The sequence below is a fragment of the Eleutherodactylus coqui genome, chromosome 1, assembly GCF_035609145.1.
Source record: "Eleutherodactylus coqui strain aEleCoq1 chromosome 1, aEleCoq1.hap1, whole genome shotgun sequence".
Classification (NCBI taxonomy): domain Eukaryota; kingdom Metazoa; phylum Chordata; class Amphibia; order Anura; family Eleutherodactylidae; genus Eleutherodactylus; species Eleutherodactylus coqui.
In genome coordinates, this window is record NC_089837.1 from 168,810,452 (window position 1) to 168,832,995 (window position 22,544).

The 22,544-nt window shown below is 40.2% G+C and overlaps 1 protein-coding gene across 1 annotated transcript in view; it reads right to left on the reverse strand.

The window, feature by feature from the left end:
• Window positions 1-22,544, reverse strand: part of CSMD1 (CUB and Sushi multiple domains 1) — a 1,401,348-nt gene that overhangs the window by 329,900 nt on the left and 1,048,904 nt on the right. Inside the window, exons 29-31 of the mRNA XM_066607269.1 lie at window positions 14,127-14,314; window positions 7,480-7,674; window positions 5,882-5,998 (exon numbers count right to left, since the gene is read on the reverse strand). Coding sequence (XP_066463366.1) covers window positions 5,882-5,998; window positions 7,480-7,674; window positions 14,127-14,314 — 500 coding nt within the window. The remainder of the gene's footprint in view (window positions 1-5,881; window positions 5,999-7,479; window positions 7,675-14,126; window positions 14,315-22,544) is intronic.

The window sequence follows — 22,544 nt, forward strand, 5'->3', positions numbered from 1 at the left end:
CTCGGTCCCCAGTCTCCACTATTTTTCCCGGTGTGCCGTCCCAGCCCTACACCAGCACATCAACATAAATTGTGCCCTCACCAACGTGGTTACTGGGAAGGTCCACTTAACCACGGACACATAGACAAGTACTTGCGGGCAGAGCCACTATATCTCCCTGACAGCACACTGGGTGAACTTGGTGGAGGCTGGGGCCGAGTCAGAGCCTGGGACCGCTCACGTCCTACCCACACTCAGAATAGCGGGTCCTACCTCAGTGCTGGTATCTGTGGCGTTTTATGCCACCTCCACCAAACCCTCCCCCTCCTCCTCCTCTGCCACCTCTACCTCTCAATTAAGAAGTGTGAGCACGTCACCAGCGGCGTGGCAGCACAGCTGTGGGCAAGCGTCAGCAAACCGTGCTGAAGCTAATCAGCTTAGGTGACAAGAGGTGCATGGCCCCCGAGCTGCTGTAGGGTCTGACAGAGCAGACCGACCTCTGGCTCTCGCTGCTGAGCCTCCAACTGGACATGGTCGTGTGTGACAATGGCCATAACCTGGTGGTGGCTCTGCAGCTTGGCAGCCTCACACACGTGCAATGCCTGGCCCACGTCTTCAATCTGATGGTTCAGCGATTTCTGAAAAACTGCCCCCACTTGTCTGACCTGCTTGGCAAGGTGCGCTGCGTCTGCGCACATTTCCGCAAGTCCACCATGGACGCTGCCACCCTGAGGACCTTGCAATGTCGGTTTCAGCTGCCAGAGCACCGACTGCTGTGCAATGTGCCCACACGCTCAAATTCTACGCTGCACATATTGTGCCTCCAGTTCCTCCTCATCCAGTACGCACTTATGAATAGACATGAGGGTGGTGTTGCTATGAAGCAAGCGTGTGGCAAGAGGGCAGCTGAACGCTGCCCAGGGAAACTTTTGTGTGCGCTGTGGATGCAGGGTCGTGCGGGAGGGGGGGGGGGGTGTGGACTGCAATGCCAGCATGTAACCCAGGAGAAGAGGCAACGGGCAGTCAGTGATTGTCCTTGGTTGCAGGTAGTGTGGTGCTTGGCTAAGATATGCCAGCGCGTGTGCCTTGCTAATGAGGGGTTGTCCAAGTAAATTGTTAGGGGGGTGACTCTTGCCCCCATTTTGGCTTAATAGTGGGACCTGGGAGCCTGAGATGCAGCCATGCATGCTGCCCCTGCCCTTCCCTATCCGTTTCTGTGGTGTTTCCATGACTTTCTGATGTTTTCTGGTGTTTGACAAGTCATCACCTATGCGGAGCATTGGTCCCATACAAAAAGGCTCGAGTCCGCCATTGACTTCAATGCAGTTTGTTACTTGAAACGAGCTCTCGAGCATTACGAAAAGTTCGATTTGAGCAACGAGCACCACAGCATTTTGGTGCTCGCTCATCTCGCTAATTTTTGGAAATTAAATCATTATTTAATAAGCCTTGAGTGAATCGCCAAGGCTTTTGCTCCAGAAGATAGCTATGTGGCATTTAGACTGGCTGGCGGGTCAAACTGGCATATTCTTAGCTGTTCACATATGCTCCTAAACATTCTCTCTAAACAACTTATTGTTTAGATTTACTGTTCCAAGAAGTTAATAACGTATGGTCAACTCTGCGCCTGCATGCATTTGGTTGGCATTTTAGATGTTACATTCTTTATCTTCTATATTTATATTTTGTTTATGTTCTTTGACCAATGGTAACAAATGAATTATAATAGATTTAAATTATTGTAATTGAACATGTGACCCTATAAAACCTGTCACCTGTGACTCAATAAACAGATTACTTTGGATCACATCCCATGCTGTGTGATTAAATGTTAGTCTCATGAGCTCGGATTACCCCAATATCATATCGTATAGCAAATATTGGTTTGCACTAACGCTTTTCCCCCAACAAATGAAATACAGGTCACAGGGGAATTTGTTTGTCAAATAAAGTGTTCTTTTTTTCATAACTTTAGGTGCATTTGTTTGGGTCCATGGAGTTCTTTTGAAAACACAGCTGCTACAAAGTATGATATTCTTGCAGTTACATATCCTGTCCAAGTCAGGGTAACAATATTTATTAGTTTTCTGGATAAGTCATGAATGCAACTCGGTCCAATTATCTCTTTTGCTAACAAGGATTGTCTTTTAGCATGTATATACTTTTCCTGTTTCTAGCAGCTATGCAATTGGCAGGCACAGGAAATTCTATGACATGGAACTCCTTTATTGTCTTTGCCATTAAAGCAAATACACAATCCCTCAGTCTCCAAATTATTCCAGTGGATGAGAACAGTGTTAGAGCAATGTGCAAATTGATGACTGAAGACTCTAGGTCATCTATAAGGCATAGATGGAAAATAATCATATCTCCAGAATCAGGAGATGATACAGAACAGATGCTTCCATCTTTTTGCAGTCTTTAAATCAAGGCAAAACTATGCCATTTTTGGTTACTGTAGATAGATAAAATCATGCTATAAAATATGGCAGTTACAGCTTCCCCCTAAGAGTACCTCATGGGGAAATATGAGCAAAATATTAAACAGTATATTCATTCTGAAGTTTCTTGGCAAGGCAGAACAAGAGGCTGCAGAGTGCCAGGCAAAACATGCAGAGCAACAGGCCCAGGTGGAAAGAGAGTGCCAGCTGGAGTTGACACAACTCTAAAAACAGTACTCTGTCCGACAGAATTATGAGTACAGTGATATCACACATTTTAAACCCCACGTGGAACATTTTCCTGTTATAGTGAAAGATGGGGACCTGGACATTTCCTAATGTTATTTAAAAAGTCTTGCTGCCTGTACCAGATACCCAGCAATCAGAGGACTAGTTACTTCCCTCCAGGACTAAGAGGGAATGCCCTGGAGATGTTTCCAGCTCTTTTCAGAGACCAGGATGGATATTAAGAGGCCATCAAACAAGACTTGATCTGCAAGTTTAACCACACCCCACAGGTATAGCAAAAGGTCCAGGATATTACTACCTGAGCTAAAGGACAGCTACTGCAATCTGGTAGATGACCTGGGAACCGTCGTCCACAAGCGGTCTATTGATTACCACTTTTGCAGATTTGAAGCATCTGATGGCAAAAGAGCAGTTTTTGCACATTTGCCCACAGTTTGTCTTGGAGTGCAAGCCCAAGAATGTGGTTGAAACAGCACTGATTGCTGATACCTATATTTCCAACCATATACTGGAAGTGCAGAAGTCTGCTGTGGCCAACTGGAGAAGGATTAAGCCAACTACTAACTCTTTTGCACCTGCTAAATGATCATCAGGGAAGTTGGTCCCTCTTCCCTCCATCAAGCCTGCCTTTGATTCCTGCAGATGTTTTTGTATGCCACAAAGTAGGCCACCTCAACACCACCTGCCTGAGAATTGGGGGAACCAACCCTACTCTGCCAATGGCCCATATGTACTTTGACTGTGGTGTCCGGAAGGGGTTGAAGGGAGTAGAAGTAAGTCAACACCTATGGCTGTGTCCACATCATGTGCTGTGAAGGCCTGGTTCATGACAAGAGCATATCTGGGGTTTTGCTTTTTTTTCAGAGAGACTTCTTTACACGGGAAAAAAATGCTAGGGGGTTAAAAAAAAGTGTGCATAAAAAGTGCCACTCAAAATAAGTGTGCAGAAAAACATGAAATTCATGGTGGTTTATATAAGCTAGATAAAAACTGAGTGGTAGATGCCTAAGGCTGCTCTCACACAGCTGTATTTTGGTCACTATTTCGCATCAGTATTTGCAAGCCAAAAGTAGGAATGGAACTTACAGAGAAAAAGTATAATTTTAGAATTCACTTAATAGCCAAGCGCTGCCTGTGATTGGCTGAGTGCTGTGACCAATCTGTGACCAATCCCCACCTGCTGAAACAAATTCAGAGCAGTTCAGGAAGAAGACAGGCGTGTCCAGCTGAGGAGAGTTGAGTATATATATATATTTATTTTTAACACATTCTAGGGATGATTTTCAGGGAAGGGCTTATATTTAAAGCCCTTCCCCGAAAATCCCTGCAGGGCTTGCTGGCAGCTGCAGAAGCTCCAGTCCCATTGAAAGCAATGGGAGAACATCGCGATCCTCTGCCACTGCTGTCACAGCTGTGGCAGGGGAATTCTTCAGCCCCTGCAGAGATAAAGAAATCCTCTGACACAGCTGTCACATCTGTGACAGCTGTGGCAGGTGATTCTTTACTCCCCACGGGGATGAAGAAATCCTCTGCCACAGCTGTGACAGGTGTGACAGGGGATTCTTTATTCCCCGCGGGGAGTCCTCTTGTCACTGAACTCTTTGACAGTGCTGTCACAGTGTTCAGTGAAGAGAAGACTCCCCGCAGGGAATATTTACATGCACTATGGACCTATGGTGCACGCATGTCCTATCTTTTACAGGTTAGCGCATTTGCACGCCTGTAAAACATGGACATATGAACACACCATAGGAAACCAATGATTCTAATAGACGCGTGGTTTTGTGTGCACAATTGTGTGGACATAAAAATGCTCATCTGAATCCACCCTTAGGCCTTAGTCAGACGGGCGTTTTTTCGCGCGATTTGCGCATGCGATTCGCGCATATATAGAACCAATGGTTCGCTATGGTATCGGTCACATGTCCGCTTTTTATGCGGATATGCGATAAATTATAGGACACGACGATTCGCAGATCGCGCCTATCTGCGTTCGGCGTTTTATGTGCGCACCAAAATCATTTTTTTCGCTGGCCAGTCTAAGTTTCATGCGCATTTTGATGCGCACGGCGATTTTTCTCCGGTCAGACGGGCGTTTTGCTGCGACGATTAACGCGGCTAGGTGCAGATTTTTCCCGCGATTTTTCGCCCCCGGTCACGCGATTTGCGCATGCGCATCCGGCATGCGATCCGCAAATCGCGCGAAAAAACGCCCGTCTGACTAAGGCCTTATACTGTAAGTGCTGATGCAGAATATTGCCTTATGAAAGTAGTCTTAGGCCTCGGTCAGACGGGCGATTTTTCGCCCGATTTGCGCATGCGCATGCGTCCGGCGATTTTATAAAACCATTGCTTTGCAATGGTATCGGACACATGAGCGCTTTTTATGCGCTCGTCCGATAAATTATAAAACAGAAATCGCAGATCGCACCTATCTGCGATCTGCGATTCCTGTTCTCTTCTCTATATGCACTCAATGGGGCCGGCGGCAGCAGCGCCGACCCCATTGAAAACATATAGTAGACAAGTCATTCTCCTCTGCCACAGCTGTAACAGCTGTGGCAGAGAAGAATGATGTTTGCCCATTGAATTCAATGGAGCCGGCAATACAGCCGGCTCCATTGAAAGCAATGGGCTGCCGGCGATCGCACGATGAATTTTCGGGAAGGGCTTAAAAATATAAGCCCTTCCCTGGAATTCATCCAGAAATGTGTAAAAAGTAAAAAAAAAAATACTCACCTTGTCCCGGCAGACGGAGTCCAGCCGCGGCCGGCCGGCAGTTCTCCTGAGCTGCTCCGAGTAGTATTCAGCAGCCGGGGATTTAAAATCCCCGCCTGCTGAATGAGCTGCCTCTGATTGGTCACAGCCCTCACCAATCAGAGGCAGCTCTCACTCACCCATTCATGAATTCATGAATGTGTGAGTGAGTGCTGCCTCTGATTGGCTCAGCGCAGGGACCAATCAGGGGCAGCTCTCATGCGATCCGCAAATCGCGGGAAAAAACGCCCGTGTGACTAAGGCCTTAATTTGTATTGACATGAGGTATTATTGGTGTGGAGAACTACTTTAGTACCTTATATATTGCACTTCATTTATCATTAAAGACTTGTTTAAAGAGGCATTTAATTTTTAAATTATAACATTAGAAATATTTTTTTTGCAAATTAGGATATTTCACATGATATTACATACATTTTTTGTACAGAACTTACCAAATTCTTTGGGAACAGTTATTGAATAATGACAAATTTGCCCAGAAGTATAATTATTTGGATAGTTTGGGGATAAAATTACTCCATCCATTCCTGTGTACTGGCCACCACAAGGAGCTGAAACAAGAGCAAAAGCGTTTAGATTTATATGTGCTACTTTTGTTATTAAAATTAGATCGAAAGGTTTTTTTTTAAACATTAACAGCAATAGAATATCTGGTACAAATCTATCATAATATATTTTAAAACCTATGTACATCGCAGTACTAGTACATGGCATATTGTATTCTTCGAGAAGACTGTCAGTGGAGGTTGGCTGGAAAATGCGTATTTGGATGAACACATTTGACTACAACCTACGGTACATGTGCAGACGTGATTGCATGAAGTTCTATGTGTCATAACAACTTACTGCTACTACATGACACACAAGCATGATTTGGGTCCCTCCTATTCAGGCAGTCAAAATCAAAGTGTCATTAAAGTTTAGAATTAAAAATAAATATTAAGACAAAGGGAAAGTTGTAGGACCAAAGTTTGTGTTCTACTATATGTTTACATAGGTAGAGGTTCAAAGAAGGCATTGTCTGGCAAACATAGATATGCTATAACAGGTAATCACTAAGAGAAATATCAGGGACCACATGCGACTCATTCTGATATGTATTAGGGTCCTTTTAAATGGGATAATCCCAGCGATATTGCTCCTGTGTGAAAGCAATGATCACTCAGTAAGTGAAGGTGTAGTGAGCCGCTGATCGCTTCCAGTCACCCTCCTCCATTCACAGTAAACAGGCAGTCGTTCATAGATGAATGACTGCCTGTTTATACAGGTCAATCGTTGTTTGATTTTTATGCTTGCACAAACTGAACGATAAACAAATGAATTCTCATTGTTCAGTCTCTGGAAGCATGTACACTGAATGATAATTGTTAAGGACCCTTAAGAATGAGCTTTTGCCACATGACCAATACAATTCATTGAAAAATTCACTTCTGCCCTGTCTATATACAAATGGATTTATGCTATGTCAATGGCAAGGCTGCAGACAGTAGCATTTTCTCCCTCCAACCTTTCCTTCCTAATGTCTAAGATCTTAGGATCACTTCTCAATTTTAACTATTTGCATATTGAACACATCATAGAGTTCTGTTAAGTTAGATGCATTGTTAAAATGTATAGATGGCTAAGCAATCATTGATTTGTCATAGTCAAGTGGTGAATTATTTCATAGAAACAAATAGAATCAGATTATTCAGTAAATGTGTGTAAACTAAACGTTACTTTCTTCTACAACTGCAACATTTATTAAACATTGACTTCACCATAAACCTGTAATTACTTTCCATTAAATGTCTTGACTTTTAGCCACTAGAGGGGAGCAGCCGCATAGTGTACATAATACAACTAGTTTACTGTGCATGTAAAGCTATGTCTGTTGCCTTTATATATACACACTGCAAAGTGAAATTATTAAACATTCATTTTATGCAACTGCATTCACTATCAAAGAAAATAACTTCAGTTTTAAAATGAATGGCCATTTGGCTAAAAGTACTTTATCTGACTCTATCCCTATGCTTATAATAAAACATACCATTACATAATGGTAAACTCTTGTTCCATGCAGGCTTTCCATCTGTACCGATCACACAGCTAATTGTTGCAGGATCAATGATTTTATAACCTGCATCACACTGATAAGTTACAGTAGATCCAAGTTTAAAGTCTGTACCAATTCGAGTACCATTCATGATGTTCCCTGGATCAAAACAAGCTTCACGTGGTTTTTCTGTTGCAGAAGAAAAAAATTGTAAAATAAATTATTTATTAAATAAATACATCAATACTCACATAATGTATAACTTCATGCTGTTGATATATAAAGATCTGTTTACACCTATGTGCTTAATGGGTCCGAACATGGCCCTAACTCAAAATATGTCTGGGTCCTACAGGTGGAATACTCCCCTATCAGACTTTTATGATAAATCTTGTGGATATGCTACTAAAGTCTGAGATAAGATACAACTTTAACATGTGTCTGTATATGCCATACAGTTGCATACATTGTCCATTGTACACAGTATACATTTTTGTAGTATCTCCCTGTTTTGCGAATTATAGTGATCTACAACTTTTAAAACAGTGAAATAAAAGGTAGGTCAACAAATGTTGTCCAAACTTGCCACTTTTGTATATCAGTACCCATTATATCCTATAGACCCATTTAGTGTATACTCTGGTGTGAACACAGCCTTCAGTTAGTGTCTCACATAGTACTATATATTAATCCAAAGACATTGGGTAGGTTTACAATTCTAAATGCAACACTTTTGTTGTGCAAATTATGCCAGAAAACAGTCTTACGCTTTTTGCGCTACATATACTAAATGTTTTTAACCACTTTCAGACACTTTGAAAAGTTAACATGGCTTTGTGAAAATGAGGCATGGCCTATTTGTGCCAAAAATTGCAGAAACTTGCTCCAAAATGCTGTCAGAAGTTTGGGCGGAAACTAAGCTAACTAATAGGTCGTATAAACTTATACCAAATAGTCTTAAAATTTGATGGATTTATCATCAATATGAGTCACATTTTTTTTTTTAAATCTCAGCTCTCAGTACACTTGCATTTTTCTTGCGCGTTTTTTCACGCGACATTGCTGCATTTTTTAATGCATCGCACAAAAATCGCAAAGCAGAAACTTGCGATGTATTTTCAACATTAGAAAGTCCCATTGAGATTTGCATTAAAAAACGCAGCGTTAACGCAGTGTTAAAAAACACTAGTGTGTGGGGGCCCTTAGGGCGCTTTTAGGGCTTAGTCACACAGGTGCATCAGCACCCGTACACGTGTGACCGTGTGACTGAGCCCTTACTGCAGGAAGAAGACGGCCGCACTTCAAGACGGACGACTCCCCGCAGCGCTGAAGAAAGAACACATGACTGGCAATGAAGCCGGTCACATGTTCTTTCTTCCGGCGCTGCAGAGAGACGTCCGTCCTGAAGTGGGTCCGTCTTCTATCTGCAGTAACACGGCGCCGATGCACCCATGTGACTAAGCCCTCACACGACAGTTTTTATGTTCAGTTTTTTGCAAGCCAAAATCAGGAGTGGGTCCGAAATACAAATCTTTCCCTTATACTTTCTCTAAACTCCTGGTGTTGTCTCACAAAAAATTGAATATAAAAACTGTCATGTTAAAGTGCCCTAAGAGAAACAAAAAAACCTTGTGGATATGATACCTTTTAATGGGTAACAAAAAAAAAGATACAACGAAAAAAGATTTAGTACGGTGTTAGCCAGTAGAGCAGAATGTGATTGTTCTCAGCAACAGAAACCAGGTAATCTTGTAGATATGATACCTTTTAATGGCTAACAAAAATACATGAGGTTATAGCAAGCTTTCAAAGCTACTTAGGATCCCTCATTAGTGTAGTATAGAAACCTAATGTAGAATTGAAAGCTTGCAGTACTAATATGTTTTTGTTAGCCATTAAAATGCATCACATCTACAAGATTATTTTGTTTCTCTTACTGAGAGCGATATCACTTTGATATCGCTGGCTGTCAGACGCAGTACAGATTTTTTTTAAGTATTAGTTTTTCCCACGCCGTCGCTAGGCCATGACGTAGGTATCCGCAGCCTCTCCACAATGTCAATTGTGGATAGGTTGCGGATCGGACAACTTCCATTGACTTCAATGGAGGCCGTCCGTATGGAGTACACAGCAAAATAGAGCATGCAGCAATTTTTCCTCCGCTCACAGAATACGCAATTCATTTCCACGAGTGTGAAGGAAAAAGCGATATTGCATACCATTGAATGCATGCTATTTGCTGCCAATCCTCCGTGCGGTTTCTGCAGTAGAAATCCGGTCGTGTGATGCTGGCCTTAGTCTGAAGGAATGCTAACAAAGCATAAAGCCACTAGTTGCAAATATCTAAATCAAGACTTTAAAGAAATACTGCCACAAAAAGTATAACTTTGTGGCAATAATACAGTAACTAAACATGCACAAAGTTGCTCAGTCACTGGAAATATACCGCTATTCTGTTAGCAACACTTTGAAAGTATTCACATGGCATCAATGACAACATCCTCTTTCAGTAATCAAAGTTCTTTTCAAGAGCAGATGAGCTTCTAATTCTGTAACTCGATCCAAGTTAACACTATCCTGCTTATTACATTTGCCTGACTTTCTCTCATCTCCTCTTGTAAGCTACTTTTCTTTTAGTACTGAGGATTTTCATTTTCTTTCTTCTGCATCCAATTTATGTGCTAGGTAATTTGTTCTCAAATGTAACACTCGTGATCCCAGCTGTCTCTCTTTAATTATGTCTCCCTTTCCTCTTTTCTCTACATCTCCTTTTCAGCTTCTTGGCTCTCTCAGCTCTGCTTCAAGCATACTATAAGTGTTTGTTCTTCCTTGACCCATTTCCTCTACACTTTGACCCTCTGCAGTCTACTGTGTTCTTCATCCTCTATAATTTCACAATGACACAGCATGACCTCTTCCCAGCTTTAATACCTCTAGAACATCTACAGTACCATTCTCACACATTTATCAGGGATGCAACAACCTTCAGACTTTTGACCTTAGCACCATTACATGTCTATTTGTTACACAATTATATTGTTATGGAAATGTTCAGTATTTAGAGGTTGTCTCTATTTATGTATCATCTTATATAAGATAAAAGTATCGTAAGTGCAATGCTGCTTCTTATGTTTTACTTTGGATACCAGTTCTGTTTAAAGAAACAGTTTACAATTGCTACATTGGGGTAAATTTACTAATATTGTCTAAAATTTAGGCAGCATAAACTGAGATAAGGTAGGCAGAGGCTGTATCAAATTTCTCATAGGGGTTTTAAAGGGTATAGCTCACACCTGCATGAAACAGACAAGATTAGAGATTACTCAGATCCCAGCAATTTATTCCATTGGATGCCACAGTCAGTAGTAACTGCAACTTCTAAGTGGTTAGACAGGGAGAGAGGTGTCCCTCTGACACCTAATAAGCCACCACAGACATGATCGCATGAGGCTGGGAGGATGCCATGTCAGTGAATGTCTAACAATGGCCCTCAAGGTTACCATCCTATTACAACTAGTATACTTTGTGCAAGATGCAGGGTCTAATAGAAAAACACTATCAATACCATAGAATGCAAAACAGTAACATTATAGTATATTACACAAGCAAGCCAAGGAATGACATGTGTAAGTCCTATAGTAGCACTAAAAAAAGTTGAATAAAATTTGCAGAAATATAAAAAAAACCAAGTATTAAAGAGGTTTTCCATGGAAATTTTATTGATGGTATATACTTAGGACCTGCAAAGCACAAGTCATCAGACAGCTGTATTAGTGGAGAAATAAAACAGTAAGGCCTCATGTCCACGGGGAAAATCAGGCCCGCTACGGATTCTACATGTAGAATCTGCAGCGGGTCCCTCCTGCCCCGCGGACATGAGTGCTTAAAATAGAAATTTAAAAGAATTAACTCACCTGCAGCGGGCGGGGAAGGTCTTCTCTTCCTCACGGCCGGATCTTCTTTTTTGGCCGGCGGATGAACTCGTCACACCGGCGGCACGTCGCCGGGCACATCCGCCGAGCCGAAGCAAGAAAGATACGGCAGTGAGGAAGAGAAGACCTTCCCGGCCCGCTGCGGGTGAGTTAATTCTTTTAAATTCCTATTTTAGGTCTCCCGCGGATCCGGACGGCTTCCATAGGCTTCAATAGAAGCCCGCGGGAGCCGTCCCCGCGGGAGACCCGCACGAAAATGGAGCATGGTCCAGATTTTTTCATGCTCCATTTTTTTTTAAATCCCTTTTATTGACCATCCGCGGGTATTTATCTACCCGCGGGTGGTCAATGCATCCCTATGGGGTGCGGATCTGCGGGCAGGAGAAGAGTTAAAATCCGCTGTGGATTTTAATTCTTCTTTTGCCCGTGGACATGAGGCCTTAGGATTTTTAAATCCTGGCCAGTGTAGCTACTTCTAAGTGTCAATCATTGCTACATCTCTTGATTCTCACTCCAGATATATATATATATATATATATATATATATATATATATATATATATTTACACATGAATATTGGATGAGGTACATTTGCCTGTGTCTGCATATAGTACTGTATTTTTTGCGCACACATTGCCAGTTTACACACATGCGTGACACACCCTTTCCATGTATTAAAAGGCTATTTAGCCTAATGAGTTCCAGATGTGTTCTTTTCCCTGCAGTTTTGCGCAGTCTTTCACACTTTCCTTTTGCGCAGCTACGATAGACAAATATATATATTTGTGTGCGTGGTACCATCTACTTTATTATATTTAGGGGTTCCGTGATGCTTATCCATGAGTTCTAACCAACTTAGGACATCATGTGAAATATCTCAACACGCTGTCAAATTGCCCCATCATTGACAAGATTGCTATTGAATTTACCAGTTATGCAATGAGAGAATGTGTTTCAATCTCTGTTGCCTTGGAAACAATGAGGAGGAGCTAGATTGTCAGTCAGGTGACCTGATGAATTTGTGTCATATGACCACTATCTGATCTGGTCATTGATCTCATAAGACACGCCCCAATTGGACAGGGTTACCGCTATTTAATCTTAGTCCACTGCTATACCTACCAGAGCTGCCAGTTACACCTGAGATAGATGACAGATAGCATAAGGGCTTTACTTTCTTTCAGAACTGGGGGTGGGGGGGCTATTATAAATCTGTTTACTGCACTGCCAGACAGTGATCTAGGCCATTTTCCAGCCAAAGGGGTAGTGGATAAAGCATCACATTGAATAATGATCTTCCCAGATTGGATGGAGGGTTTGATCCACTATATACCCAAAGAATCCCATTATATGTGAATGGTTTTCAGACCGACAGGCATAGTACAATCTCTTTGAAACATTCAGAAACAAATATACACCTGCCTCCTTTAAGGATCATACAATAAAGCGTTCTATATACACCAAATATTTAACCCTATTTCCTCTGAACATAGACCTCTGATGAGACTTGGTACAGTTGAAACACTTTCGGTGCATTCTCAGGATATATTTAGGGTGTGATATCTATCTACAGGGCATTTTGTGCCTAAAGTCATGCTACAGTGCCTGTTTTCCCCACCTGGATAGAGTACCCTGTCTAAAGCACCATTTACATGGGATGACTGTCCAGCAAATGATGCCTGACACTTGTCCCCGCACATACTCGCTCTCATACTGCTGCACGGGAGCTAGTATCGCTGGTTTGCAGCTGGGTGGCTGGAGGAGATTTCTCTCCTTGCTCTCCCCCTCCCCTCTCCATTCACTTAACACAGCGCCCGTTTAGTACTGAACAGCTGCTGTTTACACTGAACAATCAGCGTTCAGGATTTTATGCAGCTTAAACAATGAAAGATGATCTGAATGATGATCATCCAGTGTAAACAGTAGCCGTTCAGTACTGAACAGCCGCTGTGTTAAGTGAATGGAGAGGGGGAGAGCGAGGAGAAAAATTTCTTCCCGCTGCTTCGCTGCAAGCCAGTAATACTTGCTCCTGTGTAACAACACGGGAGCAAGTACATGCGGGGACGAGTGTCGGGCATTGTTTACCCGGCAGTCTTCCCGTGTAAATGGGGCTTAACGTCAATTTTTGCTGATGTGATACAGGTTGGAAATATTCAGTGGATAACACTATTATTTGTTGTATGTCCATATGTGTATAATGCCTAGGGCATGGGTTCTTTTAAAGTATTTAAATAAGAGTTATATTTTATTTTTATATATTTTCCCACTTTCTCAGTGAATCTAGAAAACCTTTACTTTGTGATTTTTGCATTAAATGTAAATGACTTTTAGGAAGTTTTCATTCATGCTGCTACACAGAAATGCTTAACAGTTAACTGTCACTGATAAATCCGAACATAGATTTATATGTATTCTAATTATGATTAACATAATTAATTGTAAATAACCAAAATAACTTACCTTATTAAAACACGAATATCTAAAGAACATTAACACAATTAACCAGATAGTCTTGGCAATATATGAATATCTGATAATGATGATTGTTAGACAGCGAACACATTTAAGAAATTTTGCTATAAAGCATAGGATTTTTGATGTAACACAAAAATATATATACATAACTACGGAATTATCTACATGTATATGTTACAGAACAATTTAACTTATTGAACTGTATATAATTAACATGAATCAAAATAGAATTACCTTTATATTCAATGGCAAATCCAGACAAGCCAACAGATGCATCACTACGAAATGCCAAAAACAAGCTGTTACCGCCACTTTCTAATCTTTCTGGCGCATGGGAACCTTGAAAACTTCCAATTATGGGACTGTTGGAATTATCACCTTCATATATATGCAGAAAATCATAACTGGGTTCCATGTTGAAACTGAAAGACAGAGATAATGCTTATTATTGAACTGAGGTCATGTTTGATTTCAAGTATCACTTTTATTTCAAATAGTTACAATATATATGGTATTTGCCTTCACGATTTTCACTATTTTATTATAAGATGTAGAATTTATCAATATGTATATTCATTGACAAATGCCTCTCATTTTTGACCTTTTAGGTTGAATACACAGAATATTATACAGGAAATATCATTACAGTAAAAGGGTTCTGAACACTCTTTGGTCACTGTGGTCAACTGAACCAAACTCAAAGCATCATAGTGATCTATGATGCATTGGGTTGTCACCATTGACCTCTCAGAATTGGACACTCATCCATATTATAGGTGCATAAATGCATAATATGTTTGTTTAAAATTGCCCTAACGGCTTAAACAGACAAACGTGTTTGAGCATGTTTTTGTGCCTGTGATGAAGCGAACCCATTGATTTCAATGGGTTTATATTCATGAGCGTGTTTCTTAAAAGCAATTCCTGCGCACAAGAATAGGTAGGTCTTGCCCTATCCTTCTGCGTGTTACTCATAAAGCTGCCATAGAAGTCTATGGCGGGTTAAAAAATCAAGGGAAAAAAAGAAAGACGACAGCTAGCTCTTATTTGGTTTTAAAAAGCCTTTCTATTCCACGAAAAGGGAGTATCACGAATGCATGTGAACTGGCAAAATGTACAATACTATGCCCTGGCATGCACGTATCAGCCTGAGTATTGCCATCTCCAAACTTGTTGATGTGTAAATACGCTCCGTTGTGGCAAGCATATTTGCGCATACATTGGTCTGTCGAAGACCTAAGGGCTTAAACACATGCGAGTGACATGGGCCGAAACAAAATCATTGATTTCAATGGCCTTCATTTCACTAGCGGGATTCTCGCCCGTTAATACTAAGTACGAGAAAAGATAGGACATGCCCTATTTTTCTCACATGTAGTTAATACTATGTGCAGGAAAGATAAGGTGGGGCTTGTTTCCTTTCAAACTCATGCACACTAGGGCAAAGTTTGAATAGTCCAAAAATTTAAAAAAAACAGTTCATGCAAAGCATACGCCCATCTAAAGAAGCCTTGAAGGCCACTTTCAGACAGGAGTATTTTTATCCGCATTCAGTCAATATTTTGCAGACCGTAATGCTATTTTCACACAGCAGTATTTAGGTCAGTATTTGTAAGCCAAAACTAGGAGTGGGTCAAATCTCTTTATTATCCGTTCTCTGCAGATTCCATTCCAGGTTTTGGTTTACACATTCTGATACGAAATACTAACCAGAATACTGCTGTGTAAAAATGGCCTACTGCTTCTATTTACATGAGTATATGTTTTAAAAACAGAGGACAAACTATTGTTACCGTTTTTGATGAAAAATATGCCAAATATAGTCTAGGCTTAAAATATGAATGTATCCATACTGGATCAGTATTTGATCTGCATTTGCTTCCGCCCTTGCATTCATTGCTATTATTTTCTATTGGGCAAAAATAGGATCTGTTTTTGCCCAATAGAAAATAAAGCCATTGAAAGCTAATATGCAGGCATATATGGCTCAAATACTTATGAAACACTGATGGAAATTCCAATGCAATGTCATCTGTAACTCAACTATATTACAGATCCGTATTATAGACGTGTTACAATACACTCATGTGAAACTGGCCTAAAGCTGGACTGTCATAAAATATGAAAAGTTAACTTTTGACTTTTTACTGTTATTTTTATAGCTTGATACTGTCAACGCTGATACTGGCATGGATATCAGACAACTGGAAGAAGCAGTGCAAAGCCGAAAAACAGCTAACAAGAACATTTTTATAGTGCATAGCATGTCATTTAATTACATTTTCCCCTAGTGCTATCATAAATTGATGAAGTAGCTGGAAAGTAAGAAGAGAAGGTATATGGTTTACAGGTCTGGGGAAGATGATGTCAAAGGTGTACCAGATGGGATTACGGCTGAGCAGGAGTACCAGACAAGTATGGATAAGTTGAGGAGGCTGTACTAGGTATATATATAAGCACAGTTGGAAAGTGGAGTGGGTGGGTACTGAAGGGGTCTGTCTGAAGAAGAAGGGACATGTCCCAAGTAGGACGTTTTTGAGCAGCACCAGAAGCTTACATTGGAGACACAGAAAATGCAAAGTCGAAAACACACATTAAGGCACTCAGTAATCTTTAGTTATTCATATTATAAGCATCCCTAGTGTTTTTACACATTTTAATAGTCCCCAAAACCCCTTTCAACAGAGTAGGACTTCTCTCCCTTCAAGTTTGGTGGAGCATTAAGCATACAGGAATGCTCATTATTATAGATGAGCGAGTACACTCGCTAAGGCACATTACTCGAGCGAGTAGTGCCTTAGCCGAGTATCTCCCCGCTCGTCTCTAAAGATTCGGGGGCCGGCGCCAGTGACAGGTGAGTTGCAGCGGGGAGCGGGGGGAGAGAGGGAGAGAGAGATCTCCCCTCCGTTCCTCCCCGCTCTCTCCCTCGCCGCTCCTCACCCCCCGCCGGCCCCCGAATCTGTAGAGACGAGCGGGGAGATACTCGGCTAAGGCACTACTCGCTCGAGTAATGTGCCTTAGCGAGTGTACTCGCTCATCTCTACTCATTATCATTTAAGAAACAGAGACACCATGTGAACTTGTCTACATTTAGCAAGATTTGGGCTGCCAGTTGGGCATGGCTGATTTATAGGCTTCCTAAAGTGAAAAAGGCTCACAAAGGAGATGTGTTTATACTACAGAGTTACTATTTTTACACCTGGTTAGTGTTATTTACAGTACAGAAGAGTTTAGAGCCCCTTTAATTATTAATTATGCCTAAGCATGCCTGAGCACAACATTATAATGCCAAGGAAAATGAGTAAATGAGTGGTTGTGACACAGGTTAAGAAAGAAATTTTTGATGAGCAGAGAAGTGTTTGATTAGGAAGAAAGAAATATACTAACGGAAATAAGAAAGGTGTTAGCTTTATACTCTGTAATATAAATTACCTAGTGAAGCGTGCAAATAGATGGTATCAAACAGAAGGTGCAGATAAGCGTTAAATGTTAATAAAGGCAAAGCCACAACAGGTCTGTTAGCTCTTGAATAAATGAATATTTCCTTTATTTTAATAAAATCAGTCTACAGCTTCCTCATCTAGTTCCTAGAGTTGATATAAGATTGAACATACATGTGCTGAACCAAGTCATGACTACATATGAGATTTGTTTTAATGATTTCTTTTCAGCTTTAATATTATGTGCTAAAATGCAGATCATATTATGATGCTGTACACCAGGGGTAATCAACTGGCAGAGCAAGGTCCGTATCTGGGCTAAGGCCACCAGCTATCCAGACCCCGTAGAACTGCCGACATAGATGAATTAGAGAAAGGCAGTGTTTACCCCAATTCATTTATGCCAATGGTGGACTATAAAACTGGAGGTTTGGGTGGCCACCAGACATCGAAGGCTCCCAGAGATCCCATGGCAGCCATAAATGCTGTGGTTGTAATATATTATATAATATACATGTTATATATATGTCTTTCAGCGACTGGGTCAGGGAGACAAGTCAGCATTGATGGAGAGCTGAATGGAGAAAAGTACAGATATACTCTTAATGAAAACCTGATCCAGAACACAAGGGACCTCCGACTGCGTGGAAGGTTCACTTTCCAACAAGACAATGACCCTAAGCACCCAGCTAAAGAAATAAAGGAGTTCTTAGGGATAACTCTGTGGATGTCCTTGTGTGGCTCAGACAGAGCACTGACTTGAAACTAATTGAATATCTCTAGAGAGACCTGAAAATTGCTGTCCATAGACGGCCCCCATCAAACCTGATAGAGCTTGAGGGGATCTGCAGAAAAGAATGGCAAAAAAATCTCCAAATCCAACTGTGCAAAACTTGTGGCATCATGATAATGTATGTTTGAGTTCCTCACTGCTTTCATGTTCTCTGCCTATATTCTTGGCTTAAAATCTACCCTCATAATGAGACGCTTACATAAGAGCAAGATTCACTCTAATGAATACTGTGTATCCATGTTAGCAAGGTATTATTAGGACAAGTTTCAAATGTCTGAATGTAAACAAGATTGTTTCCATTCATTGGTAATAGTTACCAATAAGCCACTTTCAGATAAGCTTACGTTTAGTCTGCATTTGGGTGGCTTCACAAGGCCGTGTGCGCAACTATGCACACAACTACAAAGCGTAGTAGCTCATGAATGGATTTTTTTTGTTCTCGGACCATTCAAACTCTGCACCATAGAGCGTGAGTTTGAATAAAAATGCAAGAAGATAGGTCCTGCCCTATCTTTCCTGCACATAGTATTAACTGTGTGCGGGAAAGATAAGGCAAGTCCTATCTTTTCTCGCCTGTACTATTAATGGGCGAGAATACCGCTAATAAAAACAAAACCATTGAGATCAATGGTTTTGTTTTGTCCTGCTATACGGCTGTGACAATCACAGCAGCAAAACGGGACTAATTCACTGCCATGTGAAGAAGCCCTAAGTTGCAGAAATGTCTGCCACAAACCTGCTGCATTAGAATACATAAGGATGCTTTCACACAGAAAAAAAGGTGGGTGCACATAGAAAAAAATGCTTCCCTTGCACAACTTCTTATTTCTTAGAAGTTGTTTCAGAAAAGTTTCTGAAAGATTTGCATATACTTAACTAAATGTTTGATGATTGTTTTGTGAGTTGCTACATTATCTCTATTTCACAAGGAGCTAGGAACATAATTATGAGGAATTCACTTAACAGCTGTTTCCAGTGCTCACTTCGGCTCACATGCTTTACACAATGAGACTACTGCCACACGTGCAGGTTTTGATTAGTTTTTTTTATGCAGTTTTTGAAGCCCAAACCAGAAATGGATTCAAAAAAGAATAGAAGTAATGTATGATCTTTATACTTTCTCTCCTTTCACGATCCACACTTGATTTTGGCTTCAAAAGCTGCATAAAAAAACCTGAAGAAAACCTCAGTGTAGATGCTACTAGTATCCGATTACACTGTTACAAATGTTTTATCCTTTAAGTAATAACTTAATTAAACAAGTTACATATAAAGGAATATTAAAAGCATATAAGTAGGGTTTGACCCTCTTCTCATACTGATTCTAGTACCAGGTCATAGAATATCTACAGATTTATTAACAAGTCAGAAACAATTACAGGTAGATAAATCTAGATAGTATCTATTAAATAAATGGAAATAAATAAAGTTACCAATATACATTGCCAACTCAATTGCATAGCAACTATTGTAAATTTTATTTAACGGGAACTCAAACATGCTGTCCAAACTGCATTCATCATGTTATACAGTAGGAGAAGCTGAGCAGATAGACTTATAGTTTTATAGGGAAAGATTCAGTTTAACTTGTACTTTATTCATTTATATCTCTGCTCATTCTGAGCTTAGTGGTCCAATGGGCGGAGCTATCAGTGACTGACACCTTTCCCTGTATGCACAGTCATATACAGATAGCTGTGAATCACTGATAGGACCGCCCATTGGACCTCTAAGCCCAGAATGAGTAGAGATATAAATGAAAAAAGTACAAGTTATAATCAATCTTCTCAGCTCCTGTGTTATAACATGCTGCCTACAGTTTGGACAGCATGTTTGAGCTGACAGACTACCTTTAAGGGAAATCTGTCATCTACTTCTAGCCCTTTAAGCAAAGCTTATGGGTGGTAATTAGGTGAACTGCTGAATCCGGGGATGCAAATATTATGCTTACCTCCCACATCATTCTCCTGGCTGAATACCACTGCTCAATGCACTGAGCAGCGATGCTAAGTAGTCTACCCATTATAAAATTAAAATGGGTGGACCATTTAGCATCGTATTTAGCAATGGCTTTCAGCACTCACACTAGGAGAACAATGGAGTAAGTAAGTATAACGCTTACATCCTAGGACTCAGCAGGTCACCTACTTTTAGTCCATAAGCTTAGCTTATAGGGCTAGAGTAGGTGACAAATTCTCTTTAACTTTGAAGTGATTGTCTGCTTTGGACTACCTCTTTCTATTAGTAGATTGCCCTGGTAACTGTTTTTCGGCATCACGGCCCATCAGCTATACCTATGAGAGAATCTAGCAACAAATGTTGAATTCCTCTGCAGTGTTAATGTTGGAATAATTTGGTATTACACAATGTCTGTTGATGGGCTATTTGCACCAAACTTTGACTTGAGATGAACAAGAGTTGATCTAAGATCAAGTAGAAAAATTTTTGTTTGATCCCATCTTGGAGAATCAAACTAGTTGAACTTGGTTTAGCAGTCAAAATCCAACATAGCAGACTAGACTGATAGGCTTTTCCTGGGTGGTGAAATTACACCCACATCTACTACTGGTAGTGGTTATGTTTTTACTATCGCTATGAATGCTGGAATGATCACCTAACCATCGTCACCAATCACCTTGTGCAATATATTTCTTCTAGGTTCAACCTTTGAGCGCAGATAAAGTAAACTTGGTTTTGCAACACTTTATCTTTAAACCAAGTACACCAGCTGATCACAGTTCAACTAAACCTGGATCAACAACACGGTTTGTGCAACCAGCCTTTAAGCAACTGTTCCTGTAATGCATGGATGAACCTCTTTTGTTAACTCAGAATTAACTAATGGGGTATTTAAAATGGCAATTCTACACCTCTTTTATGTAAAGCAAAGTTAACCATAACAATATAACAAATAATAAGAATATGTTTCTTAAACAAGTTCCTAAGTACCTCATAGAATAAGAACACTTGGATTTCTCATTTACTTGTTAATAAATAACATTTTCACATTATGTAGCTTAGTGAATAGTCAGCATCAGACAAATTACATACACAATACATTACTGCAGCACTAAGTTTTATTTGTAAATGATCAAAAAGCATAAACATTGAGAATAAAAAGAACACAAGAATCAATGTCATAATTGCAAAAAAAAAAAAATCAGTACAAAATATACTTTTCTTTACCTGAGGTTTACTTAGGTTCTTTTCTTCACTGTTATGCTTCTTCTAAGAACATCTCAAATTCATACTGAGGTGCAACCTTTACTTTAGAGCCTTTACATTTGCTGGTCCATAGCTGCTATTCTGATTGATCCACTGATATTGGAGTCATCTTTAATTCTGTATTGGTGAACTGTTTTGTCTTTAATTTAGTGATAGATTTGATATACAGTATGGATTGCAAATGATTGTGTGCTGGGACTGAATAGTCTTTCCACAAGACACTCAAGCAGACATGGAGCTCATCAACTACACTTCTTGGGTACATGTAGCATTGGTATACACTTTCAAGCCTTAAACACATGGGAGTGATTCTATCCCGTTTTGTAGCTGTGAAAATCACAGTCACAAAACGGGTAAAAACAAAAACATTGATTTCAATGGTTTCATATTCATGAGCGGAGGTCTTGCACATTAAATTTATGCATGAGAAAAGATAGAACGTGCCCTATTTTTCTTGCACATAGCTTTTTTCAAACTCACATACAATAGCATGGAGTTTGAAATAGTCAACAAAAATCCCCATTCATGTGCTAATACCATAGAGGCAATTGTATTAGCGCATGCACCTATCTGTTTAGCCCTAAAGAGATTGCTACTGCCATTCATGATCTGGATATTTGAGATAAAGGACTGAGCTATCTTACTCCCATGATACTTGATGATAACTACCGTACATGTGACTCGGTGTAAAGACTGCCTTAAATTAAAAGTAGAACAATAATATCTGCTAAATCCTTCCTTATCATTAATTTGTGACTCGGTGTAAAGACTGCCTTAAATTAAAAGTAGAACAATAATATCTGCTAAATCCTTCCTTATCATTAATTTTGACATACCAGCATCAAAACAAGTATTTGCAAGTTACATAAAGAGTAACACTTTGAGTTAATAATTTTGAGACAAAAAGAACATTTCCTTAATCCTATTTAATTACATTTACCATAGTCTGTGGATGTACTACATTATGTTAAACATCAGCAGCCTGTACTTTTGTATTCACATTATATTCACCTGCCATGTGTTTATATTTGGCTTCAGTATAATTCTGGAAAGCTTGATCATTTACAGTATTTTTTATTCTTCCATAAGCCAACATTGATGGTGTAGGCAGTGGATACATGCTTCGGGGCTTAACTAAGCAATGTAATTAAAAGCCTATTGAAGTAATGAATTATCTCAGTTTTAGATCTGACA